The sequence below is a fragment of the Sminthopsis crassicaudata genome, chromosome 3 (assembly GCF_048593235.1).
Source record: "Sminthopsis crassicaudata isolate SCR6 chromosome 3, ASM4859323v1, whole genome shotgun sequence".
Taxonomy (NCBI): Eukaryota; Metazoa; Chordata; class Mammalia; order Dasyuromorphia; family Dasyuridae; genus Sminthopsis; species Sminthopsis crassicaudata.
This window is the reverse complement of record NC_133619.1, coordinates 209,592,685-209,613,710: the sequence shown is the minus strand read 5'-3', so window position 1 is coordinate 209,613,710 and position 21,026 is coordinate 209,592,685. Positions and strand designations below refer to the sequence as shown.

The 21,026-nt window shown below is 32.5% G+C and overlaps 1 protein-coding gene across 5 annotated transcripts in view; it reads left to right on the top strand.

Moving 5' to 3' along the window:
* LOC141560979 (ADP-ribosylation factor-like protein 13B) overlaps window positions 1–21,026 on the top strand; it is a 103,159-nt gene that overhangs the window by 496 nt on the left and 81,637 nt on the right. For 4 of the 5 annotated variants that reach the window (XR_012487923.1, XR_012487924.1, XM_074299850.1 and 1 more), the window contains exons 2-4: window positions 656–685; window positions 6,927–6,997; window positions 10,284–10,533. Coding sequence is in view for 3 of the 5 variants with exons in the window: in XM_074299850.1 (XP_074155951.1) it covers window positions 656–685; window positions 6,927–6,997; window positions 10,284–10,533 (351 nt within the window). In the remaining 2 variants the exon portion in view is untranslated. The remainder of the gene's footprint in view (window positions 1–655; window positions 686–6,926; window positions 6,998–10,283; window positions 10,534–21,026) is intronic. The other variant, XM_074299851.1, reaches the window with a different exon arrangement.

The window sequence follows — 21,026 nt, the reverse complement described above, 5'->3', positions numbered from 1 at the left end:
TAGGAAAGGGGGAAGGCGAGGGGTTCAGCCCTGCATCCATGGGGTCTGCTGTTAACATGCTGTTTGGGGCGGGGCCCCATGACATAGATTTTTAAAAAAATCTTGTTTAGGTCGAGACATTTCTGTTAACACTCTCAGGCGAAAACCAGGAGCCGTGAAGGGGAAAAGCCTAAGTTTCTTTAAAAAAAAAAAAAAAAAAAAAATGCCGATCGCATTAGAGTTTGCAAAGAAAGCTTTTTTTTTTTCTTTTTTTTTCTCACTCGAAATTGTAGGTTCGTCCCCTCCTTAGGAAAAATCCGAATTTAAAAGAAATGAAACAGCTATTTAATTAAGTTTAAGTATTTCTACCTCCCTTATTTTGCTTTAATATTTTTATCTCGATTAAGATTACAGATTTCTATATTTTAGATCGCATAGTAAACTAAAATTTCTTATAGTTGCAACGAGCATTTCTATTATGACTTGCATTGCCTTTTTTTGAATTCTCTGTACATCTCTGGCTATCTTTTTTTTTTTTTTTAAGATTTTATGAATTATAAAAGATCTAGCTCTTTAGTTACCTAAAGAAAATATTCCCTAAACAGAAAACTGTAATAGAGATCTGGGAGTAGTCTGCAACTACCTATAACTAATGTTGATTTTCTTTTCACATCAGTTTTGGAATCAAGAAGATGGTAAAATACGGGTAAAGCCTTTTTAAAGTTTAATTCTAGCTTCGTGTTTTCCTTCAAGTTGAATTGTACTTTGTGAAAATGAATTTTCTAAAGAATTTTATAAATCTTAAGAAAAATACATTTTAGAGTGAAATTTAGATTAGTGTGATATTTTCTTTATATCATGTTAGTTTTTCTAATACATCCTCTCCGTATATCCCGACTTGAACAGTCTAAAGCAAAAAAAGAATGCATTACATAACAAATACGGAAGTATGTTTAAAAGAATTGCATATATTTACTATATTGGAATTTTTACTCTCTTGGGGAAGGCAGAGGTAAAGAAGGTAGGAAGAAAAATTTGGAATACAATTTTACAAAAATGAATGTTAAAAACTATCTTTACTTGTATTTGGAAAAAATCAAATACTATTAGAAAAATAAAGCAAAAGAATTTTAAAAGAAACAAAAAAATAAACCAGCTAACTCATCTAAACCGTTTGACTGCATATGCTATTCCCCTTTCATGCTCTTTTTCTCCTACCCCTTCAGAGGATAGAGGAACATGAGGTATTTTTTCTCTTTCTTGGGGCCCAAACTTGGTAATAGCTACTTTAAAGAACTATTTTGTAATTTTGTAGTTTTAATGAGATTGATTTCAGCCCTTTGATGTTTTGATGCTGAAGGTTCAGATTTTTACAACTAATGATTTGATTTCATAGTCTTCCTGAGCCTTCACTTTCACAAAAGATAACCTTACAATCATTTTTCTTTGTTTCTAAAAAAATAAAAAAATCAAGGGGATTTTTTTTCTAGATTATATAGAGTAATATTAGTATTTTCCTCAGGATTTTCCTGAAAGGCAACCACATCATCATCATGAGTCTTTTGGAATTGTTTTGGATCATTGTTGAGAAAAGCTGTCATTCACAGTTGATAATTGTACAATTTTGCTGTCCTGTGTACAATGCTCACTTCACTTGCATCAGTTTTATAGAAGCCTTTTAGTTTTTTCTGAAAGCATCTTGCTTGTTATTTCTTTTCATACAAAAATATTCCATTACAATTATATGTCACATCTTGTTCAACCCAATTGATGAATGTCCCTTAATTTCTACTTCTTTGCCACTATAAATATTTTTCTACAAATTCTTTTCACTATTTAAAAATTTTTTTTCTTTGAATACAGACTTGGAGATGGTACTGCTGACTCAAACAGTATGTACAGTTTTAGAGCCCTTTGATCATAGTTCCAAATTCTTCTCTGGAATGTTTAGATTCGTAACTCCACCAACAGTAGGACCAGGATTTCTTAACTTAGTGTCCATGGACCACCCAGGAGTTAATGAATAGATTTCAAGGGGTTCATTGACTTGGATGGAAGAGGAGAATATATCAACCCAGTTTAATTTCTCAGTGGGGTAATAGCTTCCTAAGAACCTCTGGTCACAGTTTTAGATAAATACATTTGAATGTATAGGCCATTTATAGAAACTGTGGAGACTTATTACTTAATCAAGTAGCTAATACTGATGATATAGATTAAACTATTATTTTATACCATGCCATACCATATCAATATCATATAATTCAGTGACTACAGTCTATATCTTTTTGTATCTTCACTTAGTAACTGAAAAAAAAAAGATGCTTAACAAGTATTGATAATGATATTCTACTGTATTATACAACCTAGAGAATGAATGTTAAGAAAGGAGAGTTAAGATGTAGAACATAAACTCTATGAATCTTTATTATAGTAATTGGAAATATTTACAAGTACTTAAGTTAATTTTTAGTTTAAAAACTATTTTTACATGTGTTTTGATTAACAAAAATTGTCGTCTTTGATTTAGAAACTAGTTTTTGTTTAATTTGAATGAAAAATTAACACAAATAAAATTAAACATATTTGCTATATAGACAGAATATACCCCAAATTGTCTGTTCTTGTTAGTTTAGTATCTTTTGGATAAGTGAAATTCAAAGGATGTGAACTTTTCAAGTAAATATGGATGTAGAAAATATTGTGCCATTTGTCTTAATTCCTAAAATTTTACATATATTTAACTTTTCTCTGACTTAATAAATGGCTTGTGTTATTCAATCAGAAAATATATTTATCAATACCACTTTGCAAAAAGAGCTGTTTGGTACTGGGTATAGAAAGAAAAGAAAATAGTTCCTGACCTCAAGGAGCTTACATTTTACAAAGGAGGAGAATACAGTATGTACACAGATAAATAACTAAAAATAACTTAGAGATCACTAAAAAATTATGGGGATCAGGAAAGGAGGTAGCACCTCAATTGTTTTTTAAGGAAAGATAGGAATTTTTTTGTTTTTTAAATTAAATTTTTTTCCAGTCAATAAAAATATTTCTCTGCTCCTTTGTCCCCCTCTCCACCAATTGAGAACAAAAGAATTCTTAAGTAAAACCTTGTTACAGACACATTCAATAAAATAAAACACATTTCCATATTGTCTTTCATGTGATTTTCAAATTTATTTCTTCAGAGATTGGCAGCTTTGTACATTACTAGAAATAGTAATAGTGTTAATATTTTAAAACATATATCACAGTAAGATCTAAATGGTTACATAAAAGATCATAAAAGCACTAGAAGGATTTGTCCTTGGCAGTGGAATAAGGAAACCAAGGTAAACCAAGGTTATGTGACTTGTCTCAGGTTACACCGGAAGGTTCTAAGTATAGATTTAAATTGGGGTTTTTACAACATTGGGCTAGGAATTTTACCAACAAATGGACAAAGAATGTAAGTTTGTAGAATTAGATCTAAGAGATATTCAGAATAAAACTATTAAAGTTTTACTACACACCCCTCAGATTGTCAGAAAAATGACAATTGAAACCTTTGTGGGAAGACAGGCAACTCCAATGAACTTTTAGTGGAGCTGTGACTTGTAAATATTCTGAAAAACTATGTGGAGTTATGTGTAAGTTGTTAAACTAAATCTACTCTTTGACCTTAAGGAGGGTTACTAGATGAAAAAGTCCTTTATGATACAAAAATATTTATGAAACTATTACTATTGTTTTTTATTCGCCATTTAAATATTTATTACATTACTTATCTTTAATCTATATAGATCATCAGAAAGTGAAACTATGATTTGTAACTATTCTGGAAAAACTATATGGATTTATATTAGTCACTAAACTAAATCTATCCTTTGACCTCGAGGTCCAGTACATGAAAAAGTCTATATAATACAAAAATATTTATGAAACTATTCTTTATAATAATTGGTGACTTGAAAGGAAAGTTCCCATCAATTGCATAATACCAAGGACAAATTGTAGAATATGATATGAATATGATTATGGCCATAGGGAATTTAGAGAAATTTGGGAATATTTATATGAATTGATATTGATTGAAATATAACCAGGAGAACAAATTATATGAAAATATCAATGATATAAAGGAAAACAATAGTGAAAGACTTTAGACATTCACAAATGGCCAGTGTTGATTTGTTTTGCTTCATTTTATTTAAGTTATTTGGGAGGGTCCATAGTGGACTAGAAAAAAGGGAAGATATCATTGATAAATTGCAACATTGTAAAAAAATGAAAAAAAAACTAGTGTTTTTAAAAAGTAATACTATTTTTTAAAAAAATAGATCTTTATTGAAAATCTTGAAATTGTAAAAAAACGCAAGTTATTAAACAGCAAACTTTTTTTTTTACAAATAGATATATTGTATGCACACATGTATATGCACACACATATTAAAGGAAAGAACATTACAGATTATCTTTTTAATTGCATGTCAGAGAACATAGATAATCTAGTATTTAGTTTTTCCTGTGTACAAAGGCTAAATTCCTCTTGACTTTTTTATGCCTTTGGCATCTTTGTAAGTTATTTTGAGAATCACTCTCCTGATTGCCTTTTGTTGTTTCTGTTGCTGTTGCCTTCCTAATTCAGCTGCTTTACTCAAATTTGTTTTCTGTTGGGACCACCATATCCATGTCAGTCAGTCAAAAAAACATTAAGTACCTTATGTGTTCTGGGCACTTTGTCAGGTGCTGAGAATGTAAATACAAAGAATAAAAATAAAAATCCCTTTTTTAAAGCAGCACATCTGAGATTGTCGTGTTATGTGTAAATGTAGTTATTTCCACTGTCCTTGGAGATGAAAAAAGCTTGGTATGAATATCTTTATAGATATTTTCTAATTTTCATCTCTTGCTTTTCTTGTAGTGGTCTACTTCCTTTAATACCATTAGGATGATTTTGCTTTATTGGACTTTATTCTTTAAACTTTTTTTTTCCTCCACTGCTTTTCACTTTTATATCAGGCAAAATACTACTCATAAATCTTTTATTATCTTTTCTTTATAAAGTTCTTATTACCTAAGTTTATATTCTAAACTGGTCTAGCCAATTACTGTTATACCTTTACCAAAATGTAATTTACTGACTTAAGCAGTTTCAAGGAACTTTCAGTTTATTTTTTTTGTGGCAGTTGATTTGCACTATTTAAATTTCTGTAGGAAATTGTTATAATTTATTTTGAATGAGTGATTGAAAAACCATTTATTAATGAGGTTTAGGTTCGGGGTGCCCAAATTAAATTAGGGTTTCTGGTGGTCAGGTTTTTAAATGAGGTCTAATGGCAGGTTTGTGGTTCAAGGAATCTAATATAGCTCCCCTGAAATCCCTTTGGATTCAGCGCAAGGGTAGGGAGTTCTGTGGAACTCCCTAACGGCAGTGGGAGAGATCCCCTGTAAAGGAATTTATAGACCTGAAAACCTAGATTAATGAGAGGTTTATTATGGGGATTAAGGTTATAGTGAGGTTATAGTCTAGATAAGGAAATAGGTGAGGGTAAAGAGAAGATAGCACTGGAAACAGTATTCCAGTTGGCAGAGACCCTTGTCGTGCCAAGCATAGGGCTGGTATGTTTGGAACCTCTGCAAAGAGAGCCCCAAGTTGGCTCAGATCTAGTGGGGGCTAGAACAAGCCCAGATCTCCTATTGGAATTCAAAGGATTGCTTTTGACCAGGATTTGTGAATCAAAGGTCTTAGTTTCCTGAATTGATAATGCAGCCACCAGGAGGGGCTGGGAATCCTAAAGGAATAAATCAATCTGAAAGGAATAGTTTCTTAAAGGGACCACAACCCACTTCATTAAACTCTTTCTTCCTGATTGTCACTTTGCAAAGTCTTGGGAAGAAAATACAAGAAAATACCAGCTCTGCCCTTACATTCAAATAGGAAAAGAACGTATTGAGGAGTGGTGACTAAGGGAGAGGGGATTTTAATAAGAGAAGACTCCAAAATGGTAACTGCAGTCCTGGGCCAGTTTCTTTCCAGGGGAGGTTGTATTTATTTGATTACTATTTCCAGAGCAAGAATTTTATGGAGGATTAGAGGGATTGGAAGAACAATGAAGAGAAAGAAGGGGAAGTGACATTTACCTTAATCAAAATATGACAAGTGATTGGAGGAGTAACAGCAGTGGTAATGAGTCCTACTGGCTATAGTGAATCTAATCATTAGAAATGTAATTTTCACAAATATGACATCAAGATCACTAGAGAACAGCTTTTACTTTTAACCATGGGCTGTTTTCAAGGTGTATTAGTAGCTTGTTTAAATAGACCATGTTGGAATATTCCCCTTACAAGTTAGTGTTCTGGTAGATGATTCAGGAATACAGAGTACATTTAATATAACTATTAAATATTTTGGGACAGTATACTGTTATAGAAAGAACACTAAACTTGGAGTTTAGAGAGTTGAGTTTGGACCCTGCCTTCAAATTGGAATAGCTTTTTCTTAATCCTCTTCCCTCTTAGTACTAACCTATTCATAAGCCTCCATGAGATCAGTTTATCTACACAGGTTACTTTCAAATAAAGATATCAAGTCTTCTGAGCTCTAGTGCTTTATCATCAGCATTGTGCTGGACATTTTTAAATTGGAGGTCCCATAGACATCTCAAACTTAACATGTATGAAATAGATAAAATTGTCTTCTCGCTTAACCCGCTTTTCAACTTATGGGCACTCTTTCAATCATATAGGTTCACAACTTTTAACAAAAAATATGTGATTATCCTTTGGTTTTGTGCTGCTTTTAATCTGTCATTTTGAATTATTTATTATGATTCTCTATGTAGAATATCAAAAAGTGACTACCTTTAAAAAATATTTTGCTTAATTGTGCCTTAGAAATATTTTTTAAAAATGTAAATTATTGTATCCTTAAGTGATTTTTTAAATGTAATTTTTTAAAGGAAAGTTACTCTTCTTATGGTGGGGCTTGATAATTCAGGAAAAACTGCCACAGCCAGAGTTGTCAAAGGAGGTAAGCTATGGCTATTTATATAATTGTTAAATTAATGTTAATTTTGATTAGCTATTTCTTACGAAGCTTTTTTCTCCCCCATATACTTCAGGCCACCAAATGATGTACTATCTTTTACCTTGTTTTGCCCTTTTTTTCAACCTCTGTGAATATTCACAGAGGTAACAATTCCTCTAAATCACAGATATTCCACTTTCCCTTAAACTTCACCTAATCAAATTCTGTCTCTTCCATGAAGACTTTCCAGATCTGTCACTGCCCCATGCCTAATGTCATACCTATCTGTTTGATTTTGTTGATTGATATGTATCTTGCATTGTGGTTATTTATGTATGTCTTCCGTGATTAGATTTGTTAAGTTCTTTTAGGAAAGATGTCATTTTTCATTTTAGCATTATTTGTACTTAGAATGTTGTATTGCACAAGTTTTATATCATTTAAATTTCCATGAATGCTGTTGAAATGATTTCTAGAATCATTGTGTTTGAAGAGTTAGTTGTATGGAACTTGCAGCACTTTTTTGTTGTCATTGTTATGGAAACAGTGTTTGAACAGTGTGAATTACATAGAGAGCCTATTTAACTTTTAATGTTGCTGAATATGAATACATAGAGCAGCATCTTTTATTCTCAGAGCATAAGGGCCATGAAGTCAGAGAATAGATAGGGATGGAGGAGAAGAGTAGGAAGCTGTATGAGTTTTTTATATAGTCTTTAATTTATCCTGAGCCTTCACATTTCAGGGGGGATAAGCTGACTCCTCCCTTCCCCTCTTCTCTTCCCTTGCATGATGATGTTATTACCCAAGGTTAACATTTATTAAAATGCCACCATAAACCATTTAAATATTTTATTTGGTCAGTAGTATAATTTATTTTAGAAAACACTGGCATAAAGGAAAGAACTCTGAACTTGGATTCAGGAAATCAGATTTTTAATCATTGCTTTTCCACCAACTCATATAGCTTTCAATAAGTTACTTTCCTGTCCTGGGCCTTCATTCTAATTTGTAAAATGAGGGCATTGGACTAACTGATCTTTAAGAACACTTCCAGCTTTAAAATCCTGTGATTCTGTAAATAAATTCCCCCTTCCATCCTAACCCTAGGCAACCTGTTTTTTTTTTTTTTAAGTTTGTCTTTGATATCCAATTCCTTTGCAGCTTTCTTGTGTACTTGTTCTTCTGCTGCCCCATGTGTCCCCCCTCTAAGTCTTCCTCTACTGATTATTTTTTTATAGTTAAAAATTGGAAAGTAAGCGATATAAATGAATGAATTTGTTTTTAATGATGAGGTAAAATTTGTAGTAAAGAAGTGTTGGATTTGGAAGTCTGGTTTTAATACAGGTTTAAGTGGTTATTTATATAACAAGAGATTTACTTTAACTTTACCTTTTAGCCACAATTTTCTCATCTGTAAAATGGTATTTGTTATAAGTGATGGGGTTCTAGTGTCAGTCAGAGAGTTGTGAGAATACCCTTTTGGTTGGCGCAGATCCTTCATGAAAGAATTCATGAACCAAAGAGTTTTAAGTGGCAAAAACGGAAGTTTATTGTTGGATGAGAAGTCAGCTTTGCTAGAAAAACTGACTTTTTCAGTAGCAAAAGTCCTATTAGGGAAATGGAGATTGGCACTGAGAAGAGAATATCTTCACAGCAGGTAGGATCCTGGTAGCTATGCCAAAGAGAAGCAAAGAAGCAGAAACCTATTTTATGAGTGGATCTTGGCAGGGGCTGGGGATAAGTTTGAGCTGATCAGACCAGGATCTCTCAATCAAAATTACTTTGAAGCCTTTTTCAGCCTGAATGGAAGGTCTGGGTATCAATGGAGGTGCGTTTGCCTTAGAAATGGCCCCAGCCTGAGAAGCTCTCTCACAGACTCCAAGGAGCCTGGAAGACCAGGAATCAAAGGGGACAGAATTTCAGAGTGTTAATTTTGCAGATCAAAAATGAACACAGTTTCATATCCTGTCATAAGTAAAGTAGCTTTGTTGCAAATTTCAAAGCAGTATATATATTTTAAGGTAAAGAAGCCTTTTAATTCTACCAAAAGTAATTCTATTTTTAAAAGTTTATCCTTATTAATGCCAAATAAATTACATATTTGATAAGATGTTTATCAGAAGGAGGTAGAAAAATTCAGCTATGAAGATATTTGTTAGGGATGTTTACTCCTTTAAAAAAAACTCTACCCCTTGAAAGTTTACTTTCAGTGAGTTAATCAGTAAACATTTATTAACCAACTTACTACATGCCAGAAATTAGGTTAAGTACAAAAGATACAAAGAAAGGCAAAAATACAATCCCTTTTTCTCTGATTTAATGAGCTGGAATATATGAAAACAACCATGTACAAATAAGATATACAAACTGTCATTAGGATCAGGAAAAGCTCTTCATAGAGGGCAGGTCTTTTAGCTATGCCTTAAAGAATCTGAGAGGTAGAGATGAGTATACTGTAAGCTTTCTCGAACTGATTTTGCTTTTTACATTTTTATCCATGGTTTTATTTCTGAACCCATCTATTCTCTAAAAGATTTTTTTCCTTAGGGTAAGGGAAAGGCAGTTTAGCAGAGCTAACATTGATATCCCTAATGATTATGTTACCTTTGTGACAAAGTCACATAACCACTCTGAACCTCAGTTTATTGTCTATACTGAGCCTCAGTTTATTGTCTATACATAGGGGTGATGATAATAAACACAGACATCCTTAGTTGTTTAGTCCAACTCATTTTACAGATGGGGAAACTGAAGTCAACAAGTTAAATGACTTGTCCAGCATCACCTAGCTAGAAGGTGTCTGAGGCTGAACTTGAACTCAGCTCTTGCTGACTCTAGACCTAGTACTCTTACTTACTTTGTCACCTCACTACCCCTATACAATTCTTTACACACAAATAAAAAAAAAACTGAATAAGTGTGAGATATTCTTATATGGGAGGAAATAAAAGAGGATATATAGCATATGTGTATCTATGAATTGTTCGTAAGTCATTGCTTATATTGTATATATTGTATATTTAATCTCTTATTGGATTGTAAGCTCTTTACCAGCCAGGTTTTCATATCATATTTGTATTTTCCATAATCTTACATTGCCTGCTAACAAAATCTTTTTTTTTTTTAGTCGAACAGTGAATATTTCTTTAAATGAATATTTCAAAGCTTTGCTTTAGTATAATAATGTATGATTTTAAATTGTTATTTAATAATTTAGTGTAAAGTTAAATATTAGCAAAAGCATTCCTAAGAATGTTCTGTTTTGTTTTTCTTTCCTTTAAAACAGAAAGTCCGACAGATGTGGCCCCAACCATTGGTTTTTCCAGAATTGATTTTAAACAGGGAAATTTTGATGTCACAATTTTTGATGTAGGAGGTGGACACAGAATTCGGGGAATTTGGAAAAATTACTATGCTGAATCATATGGCTTAATATTTGTAATTGATTCCAGTGATGTAAACAGAATAGAAGAAACGAGAGCAGCAATAACTGAGGTTCTAAGTCATCCCAGGATGTCAGGAAAACCTGTGTTGGTGTAAGTAACAAATCTGAAAAAATAAATTTAAGATAAGTGATATATTGTCAAAAGATAATAATTTGTGTTTTGAAATATTGGATATATGACCATCTTAATTCTACTAATATGGGAACTATATAGTTTATTTAACTTTTTTATGCATGAGTTTAGTGATCCTTCTTCCCTTTCTTTTTTAATGTAATTTTCCTACTACATAAAGCCTTCTCACATTAATTAGTATTCTATACCTGCTCAAAAATTTTTTTTAGTTGTTTATGATGTTCTACCAAATAATTGGAGAAGAAGAGTTGAGTAGCCATTTGGAATCTGTGATTAGGTAAAGTGCAAGAAACAAAGAATGTAGTCTGTCTTGTAATAGGAATGGGAAAAGGTGCTAGCTCATTTTCCCCTTATTAACTAACTTAAATTCTAACATGTATTTTAATAAATATTTTAAAAATATTTATTTTTATATCACAGTTATTTCTGAATATTCATCTTTCCTGCCAATCCTAACTGTGACAATTATTATAAAAGTTAAGGAAAATTAACCAACATCTAAGAGCATATATGACATTTTACACTCATATAACCCTTGCCTTGTTTTGAATTATTATTGTATAAATAATGGAGAAATTGAAGTGGAAAAAATGTATTTAGATTTATATTACTTTTCTTGTGTAAAGCCACGGAAACCTAATTGCTATATCTTTTTCATACCTCCTCTGCCAATCTTTCCTTCACTCAAAAAATAATTTTGTGAATGGTAGTTGTGCCTTCTCTTTTAGGGGCTTCCAAGTGCTATTAATACTTCATTAAAATTACTTTATAATCACTGAAATTTGATTAACAAGAGAATAATGAAATTGGCCCATAATCATACTGAGACCACTTTGCATTAGTTTTTGAAAATTTGAAAAATAATGGTAGATAAATGTTATATTTTATATTTGTATGTGTGTACATTGTTTATATCTATCTGTCCATGTCATTTCTTTTTTTAAGCACTTTTTAAATAGTCTTTCTCTCTCTCTCTCTTTTTTTTTTTTTTTTTACTAAGGCAGTTAAGGTTAAGTGACTTGCCCATGGTCAGACAGCTAGGGAATGTTTAAGTGTCTCAGACCAGATTTGAACTCTGGTCCTCCTGACTTCAGGATTGGTACTCTATCCACTGCGCCACCTAGCTGCCCCTCTTTTTAACTCTTAAATCATTCCTTAAGTCCAATTTAAAGTAATTCTTAGTTAATTCACCTATCTTCGTTCTTTTACAGTGAGAAACTGGGGATTGTTTTTGTTTAATTTTATGTTGGGAATTTTTGTACAGCTTAATACATAGGATATTATAAATTGTTTAGATAGTGGATTTGTTCCTAAACTTATTTGAATGAGAGAACTGTTGAGACCTAGGAAAAGTGACTAGCTTAAAATCATTTAGGAGGTTTGAAGCAGAGATTAGAGGTTATCTCTCATTGATTTCAGATGTATCTCTTATGTTTCTAACCAAAGATAACTTGTAATGGTGAGTAAAGGAATATTTGCTCCAAATCATTGTATTTGGAATAAAGAACAAGAGAGTAACTTTTTCTTTACACATGTAAAATTGATATATTAAGTCAAATTGAAATGAACCACAGCTTTCCCCCTATTGCCCAGCTTCTTAAATTTAAGATCACTGTCCCTGTATGGGGTCTCTATGAAATTATGATTTATTATCAATAAATGTTTGATTTGTATATGTATTTTATATGCTTATATACCCAAGGCCATGTCAAAATTTCTCAGATGAAAAAATTTAAGAAACCTTGTTATAGTTGGCCAATTTACTCATACACTGCCCTTCACATTTGAATTCTTTGTGTTCTATTCTATTGCCATTCCAGCATTGCCAATCCTCAACCCTGGACATCTATCTCTTTACTCCCATGCTATTTGCTAATCACCATGCTAAATGGACAAGGATGGGGAGAATTATCTTTTCCTTCTACCATTCTTTTGAATTTCCATTGAGATATACTCTACATATTCAGCTAAATTCTAAATCTTGTTGATTCTACCTTCACAACATTTTTCGTATCTGGCTCCTTCTTTACACTCAGATTGCTATCACCTTAATTCAGGCTTTTATCACCTCCTTTTCAGTTTCTCCCTCTACAATCCATCTTCCACATAACTGTTAAAATGATTTTTCAAAGGCATAGATTTGATCATATCACTCCTCAGCTGAGAAAACTTCACAGGCTTCTTATTGCCTCTAATATAATAATAAAATGACAATAGTCCTTCTTAACCTGGCTCCAACCTACTTTTCCAGCCTTAAGTTCAGCCAGACTGAACTTGCTTACACAGAACATCCCCTCACCCTTCTCACCTTTGAATAGGCTGTTTCTTGAATCTGAAATGAACTCCTCTTGTCACCTATCAGAAAGAATTCCTAGCTTATTTCAAATTTTAGTTTAATAGCTTCCTTCCAAGTTGTTCAAGGACTATTTCTAATATAAAACTTTTCCTCCTCCTTTTGCTCCCCTGTTGGCTGGTATTTCCTCTTAAGAAATTACTTGGTATTTACTTTTGGTTTATATTTTGTATTTACTTGTCATGAGTTCATACTATTTCCCCTAACTGAAGTAAATTCCATGTGGGTTAGAGATTGTTTGTTTCATTTTTAACTGTCTTTCCAGTAACTAGTAGAGGGGGCTTACTACTTGTTGATAATGCTTTGAAATTATAATATAAAGAAGAAGAAATATGAATACTATCAATTTTATTGTGTAAAGCAGAGTAAATATACAAACAACAAAATTACCACTTTCAGCTAATTATGAATTAATTGAAATTATGCTTCATATGTATAGCATGTATGTAATTTTATACATTATTATTTATACATGTATTAAATATATACAAATGTTTACATTTGTATTTCATTGTTTCCAATGGAAATATCATCTTAAGGCAATTTCATTTAGTATATATAATATTATCTTGGGCAAGTCATTCTAGATTTTTTTTTTATCAGTAAAGTGGGACTTTATTTGGACTAGGGGGAGGTGGACTAGGTGTAGATAACATCCCTTATATTATAACTAAAGAATCCTGTGAATCTTTTTCAAATATATTCTGTGTGCTAATGAGAAGTTACTAAATAGTGTTCCTGAGACTCTAGATGTGCTTTGTAATTAGTATATTCGATATAAATGGGGCAGCTGGTCGATGACAGTGTATAGAGTTCTGGGCTTGGCATCAGGACCACCTTAGATCAGATCCAGCCTTAGTCATGTACGACTTATACGAGCCTGGCCATGCCACTTGAATTCTCTGTTTGCCTCATTTATCTCATCTCAATATTGTGAAGATCAAATGAAGTAGTATTTGTAAAGCTCTTATTTAGCACAGAGTAAGTGATATATAAATGTTAGCTACCATCATCATTGTTAAATGGATTCTTTCTTTTTTTATTTTTTTTTAAATTATAGTTTTTATTTACCAGATATAGGCACAGGTAATTTTACAGCATTGACAATTGCCAAACCTTTTGTTCCAGTTTTTCCCTCCTCCACCCCTCCCCTCCCCAAGATGGCAGGTTGACCAATACATGTTAAATATGTTAAAGTATAAATTAAATACAATATATGTATACATATCCAAACAGTTATTTTGCTGTACAAAAAGAATCGGACTTTGAAATATTGTACAATTAGCCTGTGAAGGAAATAAAAATGCAGGCGGACAAAAATAGAGGAATTGGGAATTCTGTGTAGTGGTTCATAGTTATCTACCAGAGTTCTTTCCCTGGGTGTAGCTGGTTCAATTCATTACTGCTCTATTGGAACTGATTTGGTTTATCTCATTGTTGAAGATGGCCACGTCCATCAGAATTGATCATCATATAGTATTGTTGTTGTTGTCTTGGTCTTGCTCTAAATGGATTCTTTCAAAGTGCTTCATAAAAGATTTTACATAGTTTAACATTATTCTTGAAATTTTCTATGTGTTTAACTTCCTAGAAATCTGCTTCCTTCCTTTCCCTTTATATAGAACAATGTTAATTCTACCTTATATCAAATGATCATGGGTTTTTAATTAATGGGCTCTTTTTTCTTTGCCATCCATTTAAAGAAGAGCATGTTTTCAAAAACAACAACATGTCCATCCCATTGCTGTCTCAGAATCACATAAGATTTGTAGTATTTTTGTTTCCTTCCCGGAAGAACTATTAACTAAAGTTATAATGTATTATTGAAAATGTGTAGAGAGCTTTATAAATGAGAATTTCCATGCATGCTTTTAACGTAAATTTTAAAAAATGCAAGGTGGTATCCCTAGTGAATACAGAGGGCTAGCCATGGAACCAGGAAGATCTGGGTTCAAGTTCTGCCAATGACATAAAATCTATGTGAACATGAGAAGTCACTTAACCTCATGGTGCCCCAAGGCAGCTTTCTTAGCTTATATGTGATAGAGGAGTTGCTAGCTTTTATTATTATTAGAAGGTGTTTCTATGCTGAAAGAATGAAACACAAATCTTGACCAAAAAATACACACACACACACACACCATAAAAATCTTAATTTATAATCTCTCTCTCCCCTTCTATATTTGGTAAACTTATGGAAATAAATTATGTAATGTTATGGGCCAGAACTTGAAACAAGGTACTAAGTGGAATTGAGACAATGGTTAAATGTAGTTTAGCATCGATTTAATCCTACAACAAATAATGGTTTCCTAGTGATAGAATGATTGGTATCTACTCAGTGTGGAGCATATAAATTAGGAGCCTTAGCCAGGAGAGACATTCGGAGAAAAGGCAAAGGACTGGCAGCAGGAGCTTAAGCTTTTAGAACCAAGGGGAGAAATTCAATTCCATCTTAAGATCTTCATGGTGGCTGGCCTGGATTTCTGCACTTCCCCCACTAAGCCTAAGGCCAGACTGAAAGCTCTCCAGAAAGCTTCCCAGAAAGCTCCATAAATTAATTTAATATTATCTCCAGGAAAGAGGTAATATAGGATCTGGACCATAAGAAAGTTAACCGGGCCCCAGGAAAGGAGACAAGACTTTGAAAGAGACAATAAAGGATTTGGACTAACCCCTGGATGCATTCGTAGTGATTACTGAACTGAAAGGAAGGCTGCTCCCAGAGACCCGAAGGAAACCTTTTAGAGAGAACATTACATGTAAATGATATGAATAATTTTGCAAAAATGCTAAACAATTACTCTGAGAATTCTAACAATTTTAACCAATAGCATTAATCCCATTAGATGACACACAAGAGAAATAATCTTAAAAATGGTGAATCTTAGTAATTTTTATATCATTGAGTCTTTTGACAAACTAGTGTTCTTTTCATAGTAGTGATTTAAAAAACATTTTAAAAACTACATAAGATTAGATATTGAATTATAGTTATTAGAGTGGTTTTTTTTTTAAAAATAAGTTCAGAAATCCTATGTTGCTGCTACAGTTGTTTTTAATCTATCCTATGGACATAAGGGCTACAGAAAAAAAGACCAATCTGTGCCTTCTGGGCTATAACTCTATTGAAGTTCATAAGAGATTAATTTCCAGGAATCTTAGAATCTTGGGGTTAGAAGAGGTCTTTCAAGGTTTTCTACTTTGACCTCCTCCATGAATGAATTTTTTAATAACTTCTCATGCAGACACTTAAACTCAACTTTAAATATACTACCAGTAATTAGCAGCTCAGTTCTTCATGGGCACCTGGTAATCTTCAATCCAATAATGTAGAGTTTGTGAAAGTGACATTTTTTAATTTTCAAAAATCAGGAAAACATTTGCCATCTCCAGTATTCTGAAGCAGCCTTCCATTAGAAATTCAGTCATAATTTAACTTATCTGCTGACCATTCATCAGATAACTTCACATATTAGAACATAACAAAACAGAATATAAACTGAGAAGTTCATAAGATAATTCATGTTAATGGTGCTAAGTTCCCAAATTCCATCGCAAGTCCTTGGCTTTTGGAAGAATCCCTCAAGTCCTTTCTCAGATAATATTCACTTGCATTTTATATAGTTTCTTATAAAGCTTGATGGTTAATAAGTCTTTTATCTGACCCCTAACCAATAGCAAATGAGAAAAGACAAATTGAAAGGGGAAATTCCTGTCAGCTAAATAAAAATAATAAAAAGATGACAATAAATAACACAAACTAGAGAAAGCTCACAAATTTGGGAATATTCAACCTCAGTATTTTATAGTAACTAATTAGAACCTCAGAGTCATATGGCATTGCATAATCAATATTTATGGTGGTACTTATGACATAACATGAAAAGATTATATTATTTCACTATTTTCTTTTTAAGAAAGGGGAGTGTATAGTGTGCTTTCTCATTAGAAAATATTTCCATAAATATTTACATTAATGTGTTTCTTATAGTGCTTAGAGGGTGCTAGTTTTCTTGTAGGAAAATTGCTATTATTGACTACTATATTTCCCAGTGATACTCAGTACTTGGGAATGTTACATAATTATAAAATTCTGTTGTGTTGATTTTAGTAATCAATATTCTTGTGACGTGTCTCTCCAAACTTAGTTAGCTAGGTAAGATACCAAGTTCATGCTTGAAGACCAAATTGGAAAGCACCTTCCAGATATTTTATTTCTATGATTTAGTTTTTAGATACTCAGCCATTTCATGTTAATGCCATGATTTATTAGAATAATACTTAGTGTTCTCTGTCTCTCCCTTCCTTTCCCTCTCTTTTTCCTCTGTTAAAAATAATATGTCTATATAGTTAAATCTTTTAAATTGTGATTTTAAAAACTTAAATTGTAGGAATATTTCACCAAATTAAATCATTTAGATCTATTTAATAGTTGACAGATTTTCCTTTACTAGAAGTATTCTAGTGGAAGCTAGATGAACACTTGTTAGTGATTTTTAGAAATTTCTTGGCCAGCTTGGATTGGATGATTTCTGCAGTCTTTTCTTCAATTCTTTTATAATGGTGGGAAAAAGAATCATTGGCTTTCTTTTTATACATCTTAATTTATGTGCATTTAATACTCACTGAAATCGTATGTCTTAAAATATTTTTTTAATTTAATTTTTATTTTATTTTATAATTATAACTTTTTTTTGACAGTACATATGCATGGGTAATTTTTTATAACATTATCCCTTGCACTTACTTCTGTTCAGATTTTTTCCCTTCCTCCCCCAACCTCCTCCCCCAGATGGCAGGCAGTCCCATACATGTTAAATATATTACAATATATTCTAGATACAATATATGTGTGTAGAACCAAATTTCTTGTTGCACAGGAAGAATTGGATTCAGAAGGTAAAAGTAACAGTTTACACTCATTTCCCACTGTTCCTTGTCTGGATGTAGCTGATTCTGTCCATCATTAATCAATTGGAACTGGATTAGCTCTTCTCTATGATGAAGATATCCACTTCCTTCAGAATACATCCTCATACAGTATCATTGTTGAAGTGTATAATGATCTTCTGGTTCTGCTCGTTTCACTCAGCATCAGTTGATGTAAGTCTCTCCAAGCCTCTCTGTATTCATCCTGCTGGTCATTTCTTACAGAACAATAATATTCCATAACATTCATATACCATAATTTACCCAACCATTCTCCAATTGATGGACATCCATTCATCTTCCAGCTTCTAGCCACTATGAAAAGGGCTGCCACAAACATTCTGGCACATACAGGTCCCTTTCCCTTCTTTAGTATTTCCTTGGGATATAAGCCCAGTAGTAGTATGGCTGGGTCAAAGGGTATGCACATTTTGATAACTTTTTGGGCATAATTCCAGATTGCTCTCCAGAATGGTTGGGTTCTTTCACAACTCCACCAACAATGCATCAGTGTCCCAGTTTTCCCACATCCCCTCCAACATTCATCATTATTTGTTCCTGTCATCTTAGCCAATCTGACAGGTGTGTAATGATATCTCAGAGTTGTCTTAATTTGCATTTCTCTGATCAATAGTGATTTGGAACACTCTTTCATATGAGTGGTAATAGTTTTAATTTCATCATCTGAAAATTGTCTGTTCATATCCTTTGACCATTTATCAATTGGAGAATGGCTTGATTTCTTATAAATTAAAGTCAATTCTCTGTATATTTTGGAGATGAGGCCTTTATCAGAACCTTTAACTGTAAAAATGTTTTCCCAATTTGTTACTTCCCTTCTAATCTTGTTTGCATTAGTTTTGTTTGTACAGAAACTTTTTAATTTGGTGTAATCAAAATTTTCTATTTTGTGATCAATAATGGTCTCTAGTTCTCCCTTGGACACAAACTCCTTCCTCCTCCACAAGTCTGAGAGATAAACCATCCCCTGTTCCTCCAATTTATTTATGATTTCGTTCTTTATACCTAAATCTTGGACCCATTTTGATCTAATTTTAGTATGTGGTGTTAAATGTGGGTCCATGCCTAGTTTCTGCCATACTAATTTCCAGTTTTCCCAGCAGTTTTTGTCAAATAATGAATTCTTATCCCAAAAGTTGGGATCTTTGGGTTTGTCAAACACTAGATTGCTATTTTTATTCACTATCTTGCCCTGTGAATGTAACCTATGCCACTGATCAACTAGTCTATTTCTTAGCCAATACCAAATGGTTTTGGTGACTGTTGCTTTATAATACAGTTCTAGATCAGGTACCGATAGACCACCTTCACTTAATTTTTTTTTTAATTACTTCCCTTGAAATTCTCGACCTTTTGTTGTTCCATATGAATTCTGTTGTTATTTTTTCTAGGTTATTAAAATAGTTTCTTGGAAGTCTGATTGGTATAGCACTAAATAAATAGATTAGTTTAGGGAGTATTGTCATCTTAATTATATTCGCTCGGCCTATCCAAGAGCACTGAATGTCTTTCCAAATATTTAAATCTGACTTTATTTTTGTGACAAGTGTTTTGTAATTTTTCTCATATAATTCCTGACTCTCCTTGGTAGATATATTCCCAAATATTTTATACTATCGACCGTTATTTTGAATGGAATTTCTCTTTGTATCTCTTGCTGTTGGATTGTGTTGGTAATGTATAAAAATGCTGAGGATTTATGTGGATTTATTTTGTATCCTGCGACTTTGCTAAAATTCTGAATTATTTCTAATAGCTTTTTAGCAGAGTCTTTGGGGTTCTCTAAGTATACCATCATGTCATCTGCGAAAAGTGACAATTTGATTTCTTCATTTCCTACTCTAATTCCTTGAATCTCTTTCTCAGCTCTTATTGCCGAGGCTAGAGTTTCTAATACAATATTGAATAGTAATGATGATAGTGGGCAACCTTGTTTCACTCCTGATCTTATAGGGAAAGGTTCTAGTTTATCGCCATTACATATGATGTTTACTGAAGGTTTTAAATATATGCTCCTTATTATTTTAAGGAATACTCCATTTATTCCTATACTCTCAAGCGTTTTTAGTAGGAATGGATGTTGTATTTTATCAAATGCTTTTTCTGCATCTATTGAGAGGATCATATGGTTTTTATTAATTTGATTATTAATATGGTCAATTATACTAATAGTTTTCCTAATATTAAACCAGCCCTGCATTCCTGGTATAAATCCCACTTGGTCATAGTGTATTATCCTGGGGATGATTTTCTGAAGTCTATTTGCTAATATCTTATTTAAGATTTTAGCATCAATATTCATTAAGGAAATTGGTCTATAGTTTTCTTTCTCAGTTTTGATCTACCTGGTTTAGGTATCAGTACCATGTCTGTGTCATAGAAGGAATTTGGTAGGACTCCTTCAATCCCTATTTTTTCAAACAGTTTACATAGCATTGGAGTTAGTTGTTCTTTAAATGTTTGGTAGAATTCACATGTAAATCCATCTGGTCCTGGGGACTTTTTCTTAGGAAGTTGGTTAATAGCTTGATCTATTTCTTTTTCTGAGATGGGACTATTTAGACTACTTACTTCTTCCTCTGTTAATCTGGGCAAGCTATATTTTTGAAGGTATTCTTCCATTTCATTTAAGTTATCGAATTTATCGGCATAAAGTTGAGCAAAGTAGCTCTTAACTATCGTTCTAATTTCCTCTTCATTAGTGGTGAGTTCACCCTTTTCATTTCCAAGACTAACAATTTGCTTTTTCTCTTTCCTTTTTTTAATCAGGTTTACTAAGGGTTTGTCTATTTTGTTGGTTTTTTCATAGAACCAACTCTTAGTTTTATTAATTAATTCAGTAGTTTTTTTACTTTCAATTTTATTAATCTCACCTTTTATTTTTTGAATTTCAAGTTTTGTGTTTGTCTGGGGGGTTTTAATTTGTTCCTTTTCTAGCAATTTTAGTTGTAAGCCCAATTCGTTGGCCCTCTCTTTCTCTATTTTATGCAAGTAGGCCTGTAGAGATATAAAACTTCCCCTTATTACTGCTTTGGCTGTATCCCACACATTTTGTTATGATGTCTCATTATTGTCATTCTCTTGGGTGAAGTTATTAATTATTTCTATGATTCTTTAGTATAAAATTATTTAGTTTCCAATTATT